General features: G+C 42.0%; 1 protein-coding gene across 1 annotated transcript in view; it reads left to right on the forward strand.

Annotated features, from left to right (window-relative positions):
* LOC138453422 (CD109 antigen-like) overlaps positions 1-21,237 on the forward strand; it is an 812,557-nt gene that overhangs the window by 645,599 nt on the left and 145,721 nt on the right. Inside the window, exon 24 of the mRNA XM_069606255.1 lies at positions 990-1,221. Coding sequence (XP_069462356.1) covers positions 990-1,221 — 232 coding nt within the window. The remainder of the gene's footprint in view (positions 1-989; positions 1,222-21,237) is intronic.

Here is a 21,237-nt window from a genome sequence, read left to right on the forward strand (position 1 = left end):
TACTTTTTCTAGATAGCCCTGCTTGCTTACTTGTTGGTGCTGCTCAACTTTTGTCTAACTTTGTCTCCCCCCCCCCTTTTAAATTGTCGGAGTGTCATGTTGCTCACACTTCATTTTGAGCTTAACTTGTCCAGAATCTATTGGGTGTGGTATAGTGTATTAAGATTGTGATTTTTCAACTGCTTGATAATAGTGAAATGTTTTATAACTGATGTGTAAATAAATGTATATTCTTTTACTCTGAAACCTTGAGTCAGTGTTTGTTTGAATCATAGTAATTGCTGTCCTTTGTGTAACCATTGGTACTGCTCACTTTACTCTTGAGATCAGTCTGGCTGCTCAGCCATCGCTACCACATTAATGTGTAGTACAGGCTTGTACCAAAGGTGAATTTGTACTGTCACTTGTCTTAATTGTGTGTGGTGTTCCCAAAGGGTACTGCATATGATTCTGCCTAACAGTAGCAATAGCCAAATTAGTAAAGTTTAACTCGCATTCGATTTGAGCTTGCATATTTCAGTTGAAGGGCATTTTGCATGGAAGGCCTGAGCAACGAAAGCATGTTTACTTGAAAAGATCTGGTCTGATTTAGTATGGCACAGATGGTGTGCCTTTTAATTCTCCTCTATTATAAACTCCTGTAACTACTGGTGATGTAACATGAACTAATAATTGAGTTTTACAATTAACTAATGGAAGTGAATAGCAATGGTAACCACAATAGAAAAAGATAAATAAACAACTTAATTTTGAGACCTAGAGCACATTTTACCACTTTTCAATGTTGGCACTTCCCTTTTAGCAATATTGGGCTTTTCTTTCTCAGAAATGTGCATGCGGAGTGTCGCTGTTCTAAATTACTTGGTTTACTTCTGCTTGTCGTTAAAATGTTAAATCAATTTATTCTGCAGGTGTGATGTGGTTATAGGTTGTGTGCAAAACTGTTCAAATATATTCAAATGACCTTGTGTTTGTTCTCCCCTCGTCAGGTTAACCGCCTTTGTGCTCAAGTGCTTTGCCGAGGCCCGCTCCTTCATTTTCGTTGATGAAGCTGTGTTGAAGAAGAGCCTTGCATGGCTTGTCCAGCACCTGAATAATGACACTGGTGAATTTCTGGAACCAGGACGTGTGATTCATACCGAACTTCAAAGTGGAGAAAACGGCTCAGTCTCTGTCACAGCTTACATTCTAATCGCCCTTGTAGAGGGTGGTATATACAGGGTAAGGTGATTATGGACTACCTCCAGACATTGGTTAAGGTTTAGCAAAGGTTTCTGTTACTACGTTCTTAACAAATAATTCACAAACTAAAACGTTCATAGTGCTTTTGTCAGCGGACTCCACTTTACTTGAATATTTCATCTGTACAGTACACATAATACTGTTAATCCATTGAAGGCGAGGGGTGAGGCCGATCGGGACTAATTGTATGCCAGGCAGTTTGCCTCCAGCTACTTCTACATTTCCCCACACCACTTGCTGTCTGCTTCAGCCACAGGAAGTTGTGTACATAGAGAGTTCTAGGTCATTATCCCACTGGTTGAAGGCAAATCCTGCAAAAGTGCTCCTTTAGACTGCCTGGGAGTGTGGCATCCAGCAGGTGGTTTTCTGCCTCAATCGGCGGTGTCCATCCCCATGACCCCCAAACCATGTGCTCCCACTCCATCACCACCATGTCTTTTCTCCTCGTCCTTGCCCAACAATCCCCCTGTTGAGCTGACTCCTCCCCCTATGTAGGATGTTTTAATCAGGCAAAATCTACTTTAGCGAATTAATTTTCTACCCCAAATCGGGCAGGTACAATTTGTATTAATTACTTTTTATGAACCTGGCCACACCAGTTTAACAGTGGCGATTCCCTCTGCCCTCCCTTCCCTTACAAGAAACACAAGGTTACACAGATGGTCTATTTATTAATGACTAGAATTAATCCAATTTTAAAATATGAAATTATACATGTGTATCCTTCTCAAAGAAATCCAAATGTCAATGGAACCATACACGGATGAATGATCCTGTAAATACACTGGTAAATTCACTTGTCACTGCTGCATTTAACGTGAGTGTTAACTGTGTTGGAATTCGATTTCATTGCAGACACCTGGAGAACAATAACAGTAAATTCTATCAAGTGGTGTCTCACGAGGCAATAACTTCCAATATTTTTTAAGGTTTTAAGGGCTTAAACAGGGGTCATGGATCAGTCCAATTCTGTGAATATTGCATGTTTATTCATTCATAATAAACTGACAATCTGTCAACATATACATATTAAACAAGGACAATACAAGTACAGCAGAATATTGTTAAAAAATGGTGCATAGAAAGTGCAATTATGCATAGTGCAACTCATCATACTCTACTGTGCAATATTAAACTGTTTATATTTTTGTTGCACATGTCGCCATCTAAAAGCACAACTAAAGGTAGTTCAGAGGTGCATATTTGGCTCCTCGATATTTTACGTTTAACTTCCCTTACACTATTTTCGACCAAACATCTAGAGCTACAATAGCACTGATGTCTCTCGTCTTCAGCACCATATGGTTTATAAAATCTCTTCAAAACACTCGAGTCTTTGTCTAAAGAAGTATACAATAATCTATTAAAAATCATTCTATTTCACAAAACTGTCTGTCCAACATCCATCAACCCCTGTAATGTGCTCCTATTTGTATATCCAGAGCAAAACAGTTATTGTTAACTCCTCCTCAATTGCCCAATTGGAATTGGTGCAGCTAATTAAATCATGCAATGACATAACAAAGAATGTGGGTGTATGAAATTACCCTCTTTAACTTGGTAGTGGTGGTGCCATACAATGTCACTAAGTGTCAGAGAAACAAACCATCTACCTCTAGCACCTATTCACTTCTGACATTGGAAGATGCTAAACACCTTCATGTAGTGTTCTCTTCACAAATCGAGCCACTTTTCATCTCAAAAGATCTGCAGTTAAAAATTCTAATTTAAGTCTATTACATCATGCCGGATTGGCATTATACAACATACATTTGTATCAGGTGCAAAGGAGATTTAAAAAAAAGTTTTACATAACCCCAAATGTTTCTTTTACACTAAGCGCACATTCACCATGCATTGAAAAATGAATGAGGGTTCAGGACAAAGCTTTCATTTTATACCAAACAAAATTAAATCAGATTATCCCGGTATAAATCTCTATACCTTTCATTTGTTAAAAATAAACACCTACCAGTTAATGGGTATGTCAGAATTTCAAACATTCCATCAATCTCAATTTAAATGCCAGCTACTTGACATTCCTGGAGGTAAGTGGTTTCCAAACAGAAAGATATACATTTAAAGTGTGTTTGCTAGGTTCCCTTCAATGGTGTTGCTGTTGCATTATTGGATAAAAAGTGTGCATTTGTAATTTTTCAATGAGCAATTTAAAATGGGGACATGCGTGGCAGTTAAAAACCCTCTCCCTAGTTCCTTGAGTGGTTCAGAACTAGTAACAGGATTCTACTCGGTGATAACCAGGGGATGACTTTGATTACATTCTTTTTCTAGGCCTGTGCAAAGTGTGATTATATGGCTCCCGTTCTGTAGTTGGCCATTGCTCCGAAAAGCTCTCCTAATATACCCAGCATTTGGGTCTATTTTGATCAAATGCAAGGTCTCCAGAAGCACTTGCAGTTATGAAATGTTTCCTGATTTGCAACAGTAAATTGATATACTCCCACCCTGATTACAAATATGTGGGACAGGAATTTGATATATTCCACTTTAGAGTAGAACTCCCCATTGAATGATATTTCCCCTTGATGTTATACTTGCATATGAATTTCCTTTGGCTATCTCACACACATGAGGGCACCCTCTCAAGGAATGGTTCAATTCTGTCCTTTAGGGAACATATAGGCATAAGTCAGCAATGCCGGTCAACTTCCCCCCCCCCACTGCCTGGTTTCCCTCCTCCTTTATTGGATCTGCCTTCTTCCCTTTTTGCACTGAGGAATCCCTGGGGTTAAATTCTATGTGGGCCACCCTTACAGTGGGCTGCCAGTAATAAAAAATGATTCCAAGGGAAGACTGCCTATTCTTTTCTCCAAAGCTCCAAGGGAAGACCGGCTATTGGTTTCCTTCCTGTTATCAATTCTTCATTCAATCTCCTCATTCTAGCCAGTCATCCCATTCAGTGTGTGCGAGTCCTCTTTAAGCTATGGGTTTCAACTTTTATAGTTCAAAACCCACTTTTTTGAGGTGTTTCATTTCTCAGTTGATTGGTCAGGCTATGTGATTGAATAGTGTTCCAAAAGTGATATCCCACAAAACCATCTCCTTCATTCTCATTGGGGATATTAATGAAGAGGGCAGCCTAATGGGTGTAACTTCTAAACCCAGTTTCCCTCCCATTCCTTGTGATATCAACCATTGTTACATCAAACAATTGTGATTTTCTGAAATATTTTGTTCCTTATAAATTACTAATTAGCTTGCTAGATTGTTCTCAGCGAGACGAATCAAATAAGACCCATTTTAAAGCGATGTTTGCGGTCATGCAAAATGCTGCGAAAAAGGGTGTTTTGTAAACATTTTTTTTTTAAAAAAACACATGCATCAAAAATAGATTTGAGAACCTTGCCCCTTTGTAAGAAATGAAATACGTAAGCACATCTCATCACTTGCACCAATCAGAGGGTATTTCTGCACCTTTAAAAGCGCATCCCAAATTTTCAAACAAGATGCGCTTTTAAATGTGCAGAAATTGCAGGGACCCCAATGCGCTTGCTTTTGAATAGGCACACAGTGGATGCCACTGCATGATGTGTTCAGCAGAATTAGGAATTGCTGTTGCCTCACTTGCATTTCTGTTCCTCAAATGGGATAAAAATGCTTTTTTAGGGTAACATTTTATAGTGGCAGGGCCTGTCGCGGAGATATGCACTGAGAGCCTGTATAACATTGTCAGCAGACCGCTTCCAACACACACTAATTCAAGGTGGGCGTAAAAAATGTACAGGTCACCTGTGGGAATAAGGTGACCTGCTAATTAATGGGTTATCTAAAAATAGCTTATCTTCTGCTATATTTTTAGATGCCCCATTTTTTGAGGCTCTTGGATAAATCAGCATTTTGTAAAAATGATCACAATATGAGAGTGACAGGCGAGAGGGTGTGTGATGGGTGAGATGTGGAGTGGTAGGCAAGAAAGCAGAGGGGAGAGCAGTGGGTCAGAGGGGGATGCAGTGGGCAAAAGAGCAGAGGAATTAATGGGGAGAGGAGCTAAACATCTTGGAGGAAGTAGCAGGCCAGAAATCGGAGAGGAAGCAGATGTACAGAAAGTAGAGGGAGCGTGGGCTCAGGGGGAACAGTGGGCCAAAAAGCACAGGGGGAAGCGGCTGGCTGGAAAGAAGCAGTGAGCTTCAGATTGGGAGAAAGGATGAGCTAAGAGTGCGATAGACTGGGAGAAAAGATGCAAAAGTAGCATGAAAGAACTGTATATTGTGGGCTGAATTGGGGAGGGAAAGGTGTGAGCTACGAGTATGATTTGGAGTGTGCAAATTGTGACTTGGCAGTGTGACGGAGCATGTGTTGTTGAGAGGTGTTTGGGAATTGGAGAACATAAAAGGGGAATATGTTAAGCATTACAACTTATGATGAATAATAATATTAAACAAACATGATATCAATCCAAGAGGTTAGTTGGTATATCCTGCATACTATATTGTGTGCCTTATGTCAATCTACCTCAACTTTCTCAAAGTTGCAGTTGTGGAGGGTTTTGACCCATGTGGAATCATTAGACGGGGTAAATGTGGGGATTAAGCTGTCGCTGCCCATCATTTTGCCCCAGAACAAAAATAAATAATTGGAGTGGGTAAAGATGGGGATGCGCTGTCGCCGCCCATCATTTCATCCCAGAATCCAGGAGAGCTGCGCAGTTGTGCGCACACCAAAATGGTTACCTAACTTGCCACCCACCAGTGTAAAGAAAGGTCTTTGTTAACAAAATCCACTGTTACTGATGTCAAAAAGTTGCTGAAATCGTGACTCATTGGACCACTTTAAAGATTCAACCCTTTTTGTGGGGTTCCACATAACCATCTTACTGTAAGGAGCCCCATCAAAACAATGTTAAGCAAGGATTTACTACCATGTAAGAACCATTCCTGTTTAGAATGCATTAATCCAAGAAAATCCCAAAATTGCATGCAGTACCAACAAAATCCTCAAGGGGGAGCTGGCGGTCTAAACTCTGACAGGAGAACTGAGTGCAGTAGCTGACAAAGGGATTTGACTTAGCTGACTTCAAAGGCTGCATTTTAATTAAAAATTAGCCACATGCTGTTCCCAGAGGCCTGAAGCCTGGGAAACCCTCTCACCTCAAGAGCTTCACACCAGGAGTTAGAATCTCACATGACCTCTTGATTGATAGAAGGCAGACTGGCTGGGAGCTTCCCAGAGACCACACAATGGCCCCTTTCCTCTGAAAGGAATATGTTGATTTTGACTGTTAATGTCAACAAAGCCCTGCCTGCCCAGAGGACTGACCCACCCAAGTCTTGGAGGCGGACCTCAACACTCTGAGGACTGAATTGAAAGGAAAATATATATTTTACAAAAACACTGATAACTCTTTGTAATCAAATGACAGAAATGTATAACTTTGAGAGCTTTAATTTAAAAAATGTACCTTTAATTCAAGACTAAACTCGAATTTGTGTGATGTTCTGGGGCAAAACCCCATTGTTTATTAATATTACAGACTCCCTGTTTCAGCTAGACAAACGAAAATGCATTGGTATGTGGGTAGATATGTGAGGAACAGTTGTATAAAATTTAATGAAGATCCAATGTTGTTTAGCACATGAAAAGGTTCTAGAAGTTGCCATTTTTGAATGCAAGCTCCTAGAATGAGCAGATTTGGACAGAGACATGGCTAAATTCAGCCACACCATGTATATGTAATTTCAAACAACTGTGTAACTCTGAAGTATGTATTTTGATCATATATAGATTTGGGTGCACAGATGATAAGGGAGGTTCTTCAAGAGATCATAAATGGCTGACATCACTCTGACACAACTTAGTTCGCCAATCAGGGGACGAATGAAAGTTTGACCAATTAGAAGCTGAGAGAGAGGTAGGGTCAGTGATGCTAGAACACACCCACATTCTAAACACATAAAAGCAGACAGACAGGACAGATAGAGACCTTCAAAATCCATCTGCCGCTGGAAGCTCTGCCGGAAAAATCCATACTTACCTCCATCAACTTCCAGAGAGCCAAACTAGAGACTTCAATCTATCCAGAACTAGAGACCAGACCAGACCAGAGAGAAAGCAGTGCTGTACCCAGAGAGACCCAGACCAGCAGAGAGAGTGACCAGAGCCCAGTCTAAAACCCTGACCAGATCCGTGATGAGGCCCATTTAATTCAAGAATATAGTGTGAGTACCCAGCAGAACTGTGTAGAACCAATCTCTTAGTTTAAATTCATCTAATTCAATCTATTTAACCTAAGTAGAACGGCCTCCTAGCTGTCACCTGTCATTTCTAGTTGCAAGCTGCACTTGTCATTTTGAGCTTTTGAAATTTGCAAACCCAAAAACGACATTTATTAAATCGCTCATATCTCCGCGACCGTTTGGGCTAGAGACTTGCAGTAACTTTCCTCTGATAGCTTAGAATCGTAGCTTTGAAATGAACCTAGAACCGCATTCCTACCCCTTATAGTTTTACCGCAATCGCGGAACACGCATCCGCGAATTTTACCGCGATTTGCAATTTCTTCACATGTAAAAACTGCTGCTGTTTGCCTTCCATTTGCCAGAAATTCGTTTAACCTGCTAACTATCCCTGCCCCATTGCTAGTGTGAGCCTGGACTAATATTAACTAGATACCACTCACCCTGAACCTCTGAAAGGGAATTAAAAAGCATTTCCAGCATATTTCTCATTCATTGCCAGCACATATCAAAGCAATTTGGGCCTGTGATTTCAAAACTCCTATCTGTTTTCTGTTGTCTAAGCTTGCTGGATTGAACTGATTACATTGATTGCATTTCTGAGAACTGTGTGCTTTCCTCCCATTTCCTTGCATTGCATAAAGAGGGGGGGAGTGAATAGCCAGAGAAAAGTGATTACATTGTTTGGTTGAAATCATATTGAGTATTTTCTGTACTGCATTCATTGAATATTGCATCCACCGGAGCTTACATAAAGCATCCTCTACCACATTATACTTTTGTTCCTATTTACCAGTGTGCTATCTTATCCATTTCATGTCAACTCATTAGTGATTATAAGAAGTGTGTGAGTGCCAGATTCTCCGTTGTTGATCTTTATCATATCAGATTAAGTGTGCTATTCAATTATTAATTTATTATCAAGTGTCATATATATATCTATTGTTTAAATCATCAAATAAACCCTTTTAACTTGCAAAACAGAACTACTTCTTGGCTCAGTGGGGTCAGGGGGATTCCAAGAGAGGGGTGTTATATAAGGGTAGTCATCCAGAACGCATGAACTGGACCTAAAGATATATCAATAAGGGTTTTCATTCAGTATTCTAGACTAGGCGTTAACTTAGCTGTAGTGCTGAATTGAATCCCCTTACACAGTGCCTTACGCAAGCTGCGCAGAACTACCCTTTACATTTATCACTTGCCTTTGATCATCTGTTCGCCTCAAGGAGATAACTAAGGAGAGACCTTAAATGAGTTACGAACCTACGAAAAATGAGACCAAGCATTTTCCCTTCTTCCTCACTTTGTTGTCATCACATAGCCATACTCTCAAATGTATTAAAGCTTTTTATTTGCCTAACTCTCTCCTCGTTAATTCCATGGTATCCTCAGACACCGTTGGTAATTCCCCGGGTAACTTTCTGCATGCTCAATTCATGATGCATGCTTAAACAGAGCATCTTGAACCCCAAGATACCACAATTATCCCCCCTTTTCCTTTTATATGAGCCAGAAAGGAGCAGGGGGGGAGAGAGGTCTGCGGACTGCTTTCCTTTTAACAAAAATATACTATCCCTTATTCCTAATCCATGAGCCAGGGTGATTCCTCTGTAGTTGGCCTTGCATATTGTCACATGTCTGGGCATGTGTGAGGAGTGAGGTGGGTGCCCTACCTGTCTCTGCTGCTAATGAATAGAATGCGTCCTTCATTTAAGGGCCGCGTGTGATCAGACCACGTTTGGAATTATTTCGCCCTGCATTGTTGGGATTTTAGCTAATATTAGTGCAAGTGTTATTGTTTTATATACATTCTCTTGATCCATTCCCTATGGAGTCTTTGGGTTTATAAATTATTCTGCACCTGGCTTACAATGGCGGGTTGTTCTTTTCCTAAATTTCTAATTAAACAGGTAGTATTCTTCTTGTGTTCTGGTAATTATCGTGTGCCTTTTCTGCTGCTTCAGACCCTCCCTAATTTCTCAGCAACATTGGCCTGGTCTGCAGAGCTACTGTATGAGCTCTGGGTGGATCTGTTTTTCTGTAATTTTAGCATTTTTGAGTTCTTGTGAAGCTTCGAGGCCTTTCATTTACTTTCATACTGTGGCTTCCATTTGTAAAAGATGGCTGCCTATTACTGTTGCATTTCTATGTCAGTGAGCTATATGCGTGTCGTTCATTTTGCATTCAACTTATTTTTTGTGTATGTTAATATTCTTCATGTGTTATAGATGTAATGTTAACATTCTTTGTGTATACAAGCATATGTTACCTAGTTCACTTTCTTCATGTTGAGTGCATATTTGCTTCATGTAATGCACATGTGTTGCTTTATTGTAAGTTTGTTTATTCTTGCCATCTTTAGCTTGGATCCAGTCCATATCCCGCTGTACCTCTCTACCTTTCCCTTGTACATGAGAGGGCTAATTCAGCTGCATCATCCTGTGAGACAGATGTGCTCCAGTGATGGCCACCTTTTGGCTATCCCCAACTCAGTATACAAATCGTAGGGCGACAGAAGATTTTCTGTTTTTGGTCCAAGGCTTTGGAATTGCCTGCCATTAGAACTAAGGACAATGAGCTCACTTCTCCAGTTTAGTTGAGCACTAAAGACACTTCTGTTTAGATAGAGAACCCTCTTTTTGGAGATTTGGTATGGATCCAGCTATACTCTTTATAGTTGCCATCACCTGTGCTGCTACACGGTTTATTCTGTTCTGTGCGCGTTACAGATCTAAAAATACAAAATACAAATAGCATATGGACGGTACAGCTGCCTTAGCGAGTCATGCCTTTCACCTGTGTGATATTGGGCTGGAGGAAGGGCAGTAGCTATGGATGACGTATGCATCTGTCCCTCAACACTGGTGACCCTTGGAAGGGGCACAACACGCCACTTTATGGATAAGCCTAGGTGCTCTGAAACTACTACGGGGGTGAGGTTGCACAGTACAACAAATTTGGAACATAACCTAAGACCTGGCATGGATGGTGCAGATGACCCAGACGGCGTGGATGTCAGATGTTATGGATGGTGCAGATGTCGTGGATGGCACGGATTCGGTACGGATGCTGCGGCCGGTACGGATGCTGCAGCCGGTACAGATGCTGCGGCGGATGATAAATATATATCTCCTATATATGCTATGTACCTGTATCCCCATATTTATCTGTATCCCATGTTTACCCTATCCACCCTGTTGCTTTATATATGTATGCCAATATGTACGCCCCCACTGTCCTGCTCACGTGCCTGGTCTCAGGCGCTTTACTGATAACCACCATAACATACTACTACGCTTACTCTCTCCTATACACCATCATTCAACTAGAACACAGCTATAACCTGGAAATTCGGCCTAGCTGGTCACATACGAACATGATCCCACGAACACCTAATCACCCTAATAAAACACAGCTAGCTGAACACATTCCAGGTAGCTCAGGTGTACCTCGGGCCTAACGCAGCAAGAACTCAGTCTGGGTGTCCACCCTCCAGACTGAACACATCCAACTGATTTCCTCAGCACCACACCTACTGCTAAGAAGCAGCTATCATGCAACAACCACACCAGCTGCACACATATCCGGTGCACCCAAGCCCCACACAACACTCTCTACTGACTTGAACTGCAGTTCCAGAGGGCGTTCAACCTACCAGCGCTTTGAGGTCATACCAATGATATATAAGGCGCTATATAAATGTCAAATAACAGAACATAAATAGGCATGCACATGAAAACAAAAACATAGCCAAAACAAATGCTGTTCTGCCAAGCTAGTGATGTCTGGCACTGTTCCTTATTGAATTGATACAAAAGGTACAAATGACACCCTGGCTCTCTTGTCACCTTGTACACTGCCCCTTTCCTGCAATGTGCCAATCTTGAACCCGCCAGTCAATAAAAAAATGTGCAGCGAAAATTCTGCAATAAATAACGTTTTGTTCCGCAAAATGTTCCCATTTATGCTGCAATATCCTGGAGGATCTGTGAAATAATGCAGTTCTCATCTCGGCACAACATATGATGTGCGTGAGACGGATATTTGCTTTTCCTTCTGATACCTTCAATCAACAATCTTATTCCTGAATTAGAGTAACAACCTATCTGGCACGAATGCTATGATATATGAACCACTGACATGCAGTGTTTCTACGACATTTCTATCAAACGAAATTTACGAAAATGTGATTCCATACATAAAATTGATGGATGCATGTTTTATCATAGTTAACAAAATCTAAAGTAGTAGTTCCCTTTCTTGACCCGGCAGCATGCCATATGGTGTTGGTCCTTTGAGGCTCAATTGAGATGCTGATTAGCTGAGGTTGTCTGCTGTGAGCTCATGTTCTGACTATGTTCCTTGTATTTTTAGGGCATTTGTTTTGCTCTCAAGGCCTGTTTTTGGGAACAAAGATAACCTTTTGGACCTTGGTGAATCCAGGCAGTGTCATAAACTTTAAAGCCCATCTTCAAAGGCCTGCGTTTACCCCTGCTTTGAACCCCCCCAGGGCACTGTGTCTGGAGTCAGGGAAAATGCAGTTCTGCTTTCTCAACATTGTTGCTCCTTCATTCAGAAATGAGCATTTACAATAATTTTCTTTTCCATATTGCCATGTTGTAACTGGTTCTTTAAACAGGGGCTACTTCAGAACATGTCTTGCCATCTGGTTCGGTTGGTAAAGATTGACAGTTCATGTCTGTTTTATTTTTTAATACCGATTCTCAATTCTGAAAAGGAAGAAACCCTAATTTAGTTCTCAATTAGATTTTTTACTTTTCTATAAAATGCTGTGCTTAACAATCCAGATTTGATTGTACTCCATTTCATACTGATTGTTGTATTCTTCCATGTAACTGAAAAGTACTCTTTTTTTGGCTGTGTCTTTTACTATGGTCCAATACACTTTAGTTTTAGGTGGGCTGCTGACTTCACAAAATGTCCTCACATGTTTCTTTCAAATGCTGGACAAAGGATGCAGATCATATATTTGTGTTCTAATGTGAAGTTATCATTTGCATCCATTCTTTTAGACATTCCTACACCTTCGTGCCACACCACCTTTCCTTAACCCTCTGTATTACCCCCCTTTCATGACCTCACTCCTTCCCTCTGCTGGGTTCAAAACAAAATACTTGCCTGCACCAGCACATTTCTTTTGCAGACCCACTTCATGGCTTTCTCCAGGTGGCATTTCCTGGCCAGTCTCTTATAATAGCTGGTCCTGGAAACTCAGATCAGAGGCACACTGATGAGCAGCCCCTTGAAGGGACTCTGTGCCACTGTTGGATGTTATATGAATACAATTTTGACTTCGAAGGCTGCAACCCCTGATCTAACTCCCCCTAATGCGAATTCCCACCCCAAAATTCAGGGACATGAAACCGCTATATTTAGGATTAATATTCACATTTTATATTAAAATGTCAAAATCGTAGATTTCCCTTATCTTTATGCTGGGGAAGTCACAAACAATGGTCTATAATGTACAGTCTTTGGTTTATTAAAATAATGACCTGCCTGCAACTATCTTGCTAATCGGCAATGCACATACATTCACATAAATTAAATGTGTATACATATTTCTAGATTTCAAGAATAATCAACTTCTAGTGTCGCCATTTCTACTTATTGATCAGACAATTTAATGCAATTTATTTTCCTCAAACATCCATGACCAACATTGGTATTAGAGAGAATGTTTCAACACCAAACATATGTACATAATAAGATTGCTCACTTATGTTGTGTTGTCATGTATGTGTATGGTGTTGGCTTCTAACGTAGGCATGCTTGTAAAATACAGACGATAGTATGTTGCATTGAGAACATATAGGATTAAGTTTAGGGAAGATGTTCTATAATTTGAGAATTCACAGAATATAGGTTAGTTAATAATTCATACGAATATGGTTTTCTGAAAGTTGTAACGAATCTGGAGGTTACGTCCCTTCTTCCCTGGGGGGCAGCTAATGCCTTTGAAGTGGTGAGCCTGCCCATCAAAACCCTCCCTAGGGACCCCACTGGGAGTGACTCCCATTGCCTATAACTAAAGAGTTAGCTGCATAAATGGGGATCCGAGAAACTGAGGTTACATTCAGCGGTGGGACTGAAAATAATTCTGAACTGCATAGGATATTTGTCTCAAGGCAATGCTGGTCTCTCAGTGGGTTTGACTGCAGAACATAAACATGCCAGTTTTTGGTCTCTGAGCGAAAATGAATGTGTGATCACCCTTGACTGGAGGAGAAGCAGCAATGTGCAGAGGCAAACCTCTGACGTGAGCATGTCACTGAGCATGGGACTGAGCTGCACCGCACATAGCAGAGCCGGCTGTGGCCCCAAGAGAGGCAGGAGGAGACACAGCAACCCGGCACAGAGCTGTGCAGAGTTGGTTGCACCAAGGCGGAGCATAGACTTCCTCATCTGGAGGCATGACCATACAAAGGACATGGTGGTTCTGGTGTGCGAGAAACCACGCCGAACCCAGAGCATGAGGGAGGAACTAATCCTCTGATCACAAGGACATCAAAGAGGAGAGAAACGCTGAGACGAGTGGAACAGAAAACTTGCTTCTGTCCAGACTGGAACATGAGAAAGCCATGGTGAACGCCACCGCTATAGAGCAGATGCCACCTCACTGGAGTAAACCATCTGACATAGAAGGTACCTGGGTTGCTCATAGTGGTGGGGGGGCAGAGAAGGAAGGATTACTCTAACACCTTAACCGGGGCATATAGGCAGAGAGAGAACACCAAGGAAAACTATGGGTTACAAGAGCCTGAGAAACCGGATTATTGTAATCGCCCAAATGGCTATACAAACTCAAACTATAGAGAACCTAGAGAGGCATATGGAAAGAGGGGTTACCAATACACGTGGGAGATAAGTGAGACAGTGGGACTGAGAAACTCAAGGGAATCGGAGGGGCCCAATAAGACGAATGAAGAACAACTAAAAGGGGAACAGAGGCAACCAAGACGTGAACCTAGTGGGGAGAAACCCACCGAAGTGGTGCAGGGAGATTAAGGAGGTATCCTTACACCTACGAAAACTTGGGCATTTGATCTTTTCAGGAACTTGAGGCTTTATTTTGTAAACTTGAGAAACTTTTTGAATTCTTTCAGGTTGTCAAGAACTGACTAACAAGGGAGAATGTTTTCTATGGATAAGCACTGGATCAGACCAGAATGAACAAAGTCCTTGCAGAAAGGAAAACCAAGTAATTCTGAAAGAAACTGAATTACAAGGCTAAGCAGCTTTATTTATGACAGTGCTATTGTGGGCCAAGAAAGACACAAGGAACTGTTGTATGAAGAATTGTTTGTATTAAAGCGGAATCCAGGGGAAGGGAACCACCATCTGGAACAAGGACTATTTATCCTTGCAGAACTTTTGAGTTGAAACTGTTAAGATGGATTTCTGAACTATGACCTGGAGGAGCAGAGGTTTGGAAGGCCCGCCTAGTTTCTTGGAACAGGGTAACCTCTTGACAAGCCAGACAAATCAGGGTAGCGATGGCGGCAGTCAAGACTAAGTCTCAAGAGGGGTGAGGGTGACTGAAAGACCTCAATGAGCACACAAAGCAAGGACACTTACAAATTGCTCCAGAAAGGTGTTATATTAAAAATATAGACACATTTATTTCAAGGCCTTTGTAACATCGACCATAGCAAAGAATCACAATAATACTGAAGTAAACCAACACATCACAATCAATACAATATATATACAAGACCGAGGGGTCTAAGGAGTTAAAAGCACGAAATATGTGGACCACCTAGATGGGGAGGAAAACGGGCAGTGCAAGTAATCATTAGACCCAGTTCGACATCAGAAATACACCTAACTAAGAGGCAGTCCAAGCCCTACGAAGAGAGGAGCCTTCTGCTCAATAGTACATGCACGCTTGTGCCAATGGACAAAATAGGGTCTCTTCAAGGGTCTGACAGTTCAGGAAGGTGGATGAGGCGATGAACAAGTCCCCACTACTCAAGCAAGACCTCCGCTTGCGGACAGAGGCAGGGTGAGAGTGTGGGATGGAGCTGCCATATCGCGACAGCGGTAGAAAAGAAATGGGTTCCTGCGCTAGGGGCCACCAGTTGGGGTATGGACTACTCACCGGTCACCGACACAGGCAGACCCAGACTTTGCCAGTTCAGTTCACTTTGCTGGCAGGTTCGGATGCGACAATCAGGACATCTCGACACCGTGTAGTCTCCGCGGTAGCAGGATTCTGGGTCAAGTGGGTCACAAGTGCAGCAAACTTGCACAGGTCGTTGCTGCAGCAGGGAAACACGGTAACCGCCTTTACTCCAGTCCAGGCGCACTCGTCTCACTTCAGACCTGGAAATGCCAAGTGTAAGAAATTTGGTGTGAGGGTGCCGGGGACACAAAGCAATCTGGATACCAAGTTTCGAGGGCCTCCTTGAAACGGCGGCGGTGACGGAGCAAACATCCTGTGTAAGCTGGCCCACTGGTAGGCCCAGGGACACTTACAAAGAGGCTTACTTGCAGGGTTTGATAAAGGTGCCGAGAATCGTTGGTCCCACTATTTCAATGGGTCGAAGCACCTTCGCAGACCTAGGACGATCAGATGCAGAGGGGTCTCGCAGGACGACAGCGGGCTCAGGGTGCCAAACCTTGCAGCGGGTCACCAGCAGTTCCTCGACTCGGCTTCTTGTTGCAGGATACTTGGCTCCTTATCCTTTGTTCATGTGAACTCAGGAGATCGACATGGTAGTGGCATTTTTGGCCTCCTCTTATCCAAAGTTCCCTTCGCGCCAAAACGGAGAGGACCCAATGGGAGATCTGCTCACAAACACTCACTCCATAGGTGGACCAATCACGGACCACAGTGGTCCCAGGCATTCAGGACACTCCAGACTCTCTGGCACCCAGGATGTGTATTGGGAACAGACATCCCAGCACACATCCTGGAGGCGCAGACACAAGGCATGCAGAAGCCCGCAAAAGCTTTGGGTTTCGCGGGAAAGTGCATGACCAAATAAGGACTGACCCGGGTCGGCTCGACCTGGGGAAGGTGAAGGGCACGGTGGCCAAAGGATAGGACAAAGAACCGCATGGCATGGCAATTTTGGAGCCAGGCCACCTATTTGTGCCAAACGCGGTAAGCGCGGATAACATGGCAAAAAAGAGTTCAAAACATAAGATAAACGATAGCTGCCACCAGTCCTATCCGTGACACACCTGCACAGTTCAGAAGTCCAGCAAGAGTTTCTAGGGCCTTTGGAATGAATAGAGACCCAATGATGCGGTAAAGTAAGTTACATTGCACTCTTGTTACATGTTCCACAAAAGCTGCAACATGAGGAAAGGACTAAGGGAAACTGAGTCTCCCAGGACTGACTGTTTTTTAAGGGCATGTCAGTTTCCCCATAAGAATTGAGCGAAAGCCCAGAGGAGTGCGGCGGAGGGCTGCGCTTCTCTGGCAAAGGTTAGATCAGGGTGTAAAACAGAAGCAAAAAGTTTGGGGGTGACACATGGAGGGAAAATGACATTCAAATATGAAATCTTTCCTAACAGAAACCATTTATTCTTCATTTTGAGCTCTTTTTCAAGCACCTAGGGTTAAAGACATTTCCATTTCCACCATCTAGTTAGTTCATAGTTTGAAGGTTAGAATAGAACTTTTGGATACTAGGACAGTTTTTTGATTTTGACACCCTGACACAGACAGATCCTTAGTTTTGGTTTTAGTTGGGAAAATTCCTCTTAGATGAGGGTCAGAGACATGTTCCCACCTCTTTTTATTTTCACTAAATGTTTTAATAAAAAACTTTGCTAACTTGTTTCTGAGTTTCATTCCCAACTTGTCACAATCCTTACAGCTATACCATCTTCACTGCTTCGGGTAGCACAAGCTGAGGACAGGACCTATGTTGTAATCGGTGATTACAATGGAATGAAATGCACGCGCTTGTAGGAATGTTTGGGTATGACTTGGGTGACGTGCGTGTGTTCGTCTGGAGTCGGTTGGCGAGTGCCTGCAGGGTGGGAAGCCGTTGTCTGTTCTCCTACGAGTAAACCTGTACTTTGTACTTGGAGACATTAAAGTTTTATCAATAACTTACCTGCACGTCCGGACATCCATTATTACAACCTACCCATCAGGAGATGGCACATAAAGATCACAAATAGTACGAGGGTACCAAAAAAATATCCAACCAATAGTCAATGAAAATAGGATCTACTATTAAACTGACAAAAATGAAAACTGCTTCTATAAACACTACTGAATAACTTCTGTAAGGTTAACACACTGAGAAATCAGGCTTTGGCATTTTGCTGCTGAAATGTTTATTTTAGTTATTAAATGTCTTTCAAAATGTAGAGAAGAGGGACTTAGAAGTCACTATGGACATTAAAGCAGACTAGGGCCTCCAAGTTTCAATAATCCTTTCCTTTCAGTGATCAACAGATTTGAGCTAGGCTTCTAGGAGCTTTCCTGTAGTCAAGCCAGAGCTGGCCCAATGGTGAGACAGATGGGCAAGTAAATGGCTTCAAGCGGATTGAGTCGGGTCGAGGCGATGTTGATAGAGTTGACAGTCGAGATGCAGCAAGTCATGTGCTCCCATGGAGTTGTGCCAGCAATCAAGCCATGTTGGTGCGTTTCAATAGGTAGTCAACATAGAGACTGCTTGAAGAGCAGGTAAGCAGTTGAAGGTAGTTGGCAAGCCAAAGGCAGTAATGCAGATCACCTAGTACCTTGAAGTGAGTAGAGCACAATCCAGCTCTTCCAAAGCCTTCTGTGGCAGTAAACAAGCGTGCAGCTGCTTTGTAGGCTTTGCAGTTGCTGGGAGACCCAGTGCAGAGTCTGGGTGGGTGGAGGCGTGGCAAGGAGTATTTTCTTCTGACCTTCCCAACATGGAATGTTTGTAGAGGTTACTTGCAGCATTATGTCCCCTCCAGTGAGCAGGCTGTAGGTACCAGTGCTTCAGTTGTAGGAGGCATTGTCAAGCCAGCAGGTCCTACCAAATAGGCCATTGGAATGGTTAGGGGATGGGATTACCTCTTCCTTGGAGCACCTGGTCTTCACCACTCTGCCAGAGAAGTGGCATAGACTGTACTTGCAACCAGGTTCAAGCGAATCCTTCTTGAAAAGTGTTCCAAAGATGAATCCACTTAAGGGAGGGTCTGCGCTCCCAACCCGCGCACACTCTCGTTTATGGGGAAAAATGCTGCAGCAGATTGGTTCAAAGCAAGTATGTTAAAGGTCCAAACGAGACCACTAACATATCAGTTGCCTGCTGATGTCATACCACATGTGCCTTGTCTGCTGAAAGTGGGGAGGAGGGCAGGAAGTTTGGAATCTCTATTAAATGCCGAGATGGGGAGACTCCTCTGTGGACAAACTCTTAGCTGGTCTACGCTAACTCTACCACCTTTTAACACCTTGCATCAAAAGGTTGCCAGTAATCGGCACGCTGGTAGGAGGTGGCAATTTTAATAACCGGGCGGCTTTTTAAGGGCTGGTTCCCAGCAGAACCAAATGGGAGTGCTACTGTTACTGCGAGGAAGGTGCCAGGTAGTGCTTCCTGGGCTGGACCTAGTCAACACAGTTTAATACAAAACAGGCCCTGTCCTGATTGAGACTGTACATTAACTGGACAATGGCATCAATTGCTAGTGGCTGTATAATTGTGCCACCTCAGTAGCCACAATGCAAAACTAGATGTTACTTGTATTTAGTTTTGAAATGCCACCATACTTCTGAGGTATACAATTATGAGCATTTGAAACAGAGGTGCATAGTTAAAAAGCCACTTCTGTCCAGTGGAAAGTTGTGGTTTCAGCAACAAACCTCAGGGATGCGTGTGACCTTTGAACCTGTCCTGCTGCCATTGCAGGGAAGCTACTGGGGCTGTCTAGAGATATTCACAGCAAGATACATATCTGCTTTCTGATTTCTTTCTTTTCTTTTTTTTGCATGAATCATTATCAAAGTGGGGTATATTTAGCAGATCTCACTTTCAGAAACTGAATTAACTTACCTGTTGCATTTTGTCTGCCAGAAAGGAGTGAAGACATTTCAAGGTATGCACTGAAAATATTGGCTTGCTCAGACCGACATGAAAATGCATGTCATGATCCATGAATCTCCTAAGTGATCCAATATCATTAGAAAAGTCATATGCCCATTGTCTGCACACTCCAAAATATCATCCAAACGGACCATAGGACAGTATATTTGCCATGTTTTTTGATGGAAACCCGATTGAAATCCAACTAGAATAGAATTCTGTTCTAGGAAATTTTGAAGTTGATAAATTACAACCTGTTCAAAGATTTGAGACCAAATTTTCACCCGGCACAGATCTGTAGTTTTTCTGAGCTAGGGATCTAGCTATTTTTCTTTAGTCTTTAGTAGAGGGGATATGATGGAGGAGTTCAGTTGAACAAGACAACCTTTGTTTAATGGATTGTTGACAAAACCATTAAGTATTTTACAATTGAATCTGAAAAGTTTTTCAGCAGCTAAAGCTGAACGTCTTCCAGGCAAGAAGTAGTCCAGAGCTTTCTATGAGCTAAACAATTCTCAATTAAATACTAGTTAAGACAAAACCATTTGAAGGAGAAACATCTGTTTACTTAGTGGGAGTTACAATTCACCTACACTCAATCATTGACTTTCTATCCAGAATATTCGATTGGTTATCGAAATATTTGAGATGTATTCAAAGCAAAATAAAGTTCATAGGAAATGAGTGCCATTGAAAATATATATATATATATATATATATATATATATATATATATATATATATAATTTTTTTTTTTTTAATGTTTGAATAATCTGGAGCAGCTTTCTGTCCTGAAACATTTCTTTGCATGTAGGTTGTGGACTCAATCTTTCATCTGAACAGATTCTAAGATGTGCAATTAAATGCGTAATCTTAAGGACATTGAAGATATTTGTTTCCCTAAAACCTGAATATCTGAAACAAACTAGTACAAGACAGTTGTGACTTAACACCACAAACCCCAAAAATGGTCAGGTCAATAAAGATTGTGTATTGTTGGGAGCATTATCATCCTCTATTTTTTTGTCCCTTATAGTGTGGTTGAAGAGGCCAGTGGGAAATCGAGCAATATTAAAATGCTTTATCGTTGAAGACTGAGACAATTCCCCAAGTGTTTTACAACTGAGGAAGACAAGTTTGATACCTGGTACCCTGCCCTTTCTTGTTCATTAGGCACTTTTCAGGGCTCTCGCTCCCCTTTGGTTCAAGTCCAATAAAGGATTAAATAAAGATTGTCACTCGACCTACATGATTCTTGTGTTCCTGCTTTGTTGTAGGCTGTTTGCCATTAAACGTTCATAGGATATCGTGCAACACTTTTTGACTTTTTGGACTATTATGAACTTTCTAATTTTCCACCTAACATTTGCACAAGTGTGTGATTTATTGTTGCAAAGGGCAGACTGACACTATGGGTAGTAACGATTACTATAACCTCTAAATTAAACTGCTTTGGAGGCTGTCTGTGGTGTTTAAAAGTTAGGCACACTTCCATTTTAAACTCTCGGCAGGCCAAACAGTGGTTTAATAGTACATAGTGTGTTTTCACACTTTGAATTGGTGTAAAAAGAACGTTTTAGCCTTCATCCTGGTTGTGATGTGCATCTTCATCAATTTTCTATGCACCATATATTCGATATCCTTCAACGCATGCAAGGCATCCTTGCTCAAGCAAGCATGACCCTGTTAAGTTAATGATCCATCCAATGTCCTAATTTGCTGTATACTCTTGAACAGCGTTGTTTTTTTTTTTT

Source organism: Ambystoma mexicanum, chromosome 4p (assembly GCF_040938575.1).
Source record: "Ambystoma mexicanum isolate Mex_15411 chromosome 4p, UKY_AmexF1_1, whole genome shotgun sequence".
Lineage (NCBI taxonomy): Eukaryota > Metazoa > Chordata > Amphibia > Caudata > Ambystomatidae > Ambystoma > Ambystoma mexicanum.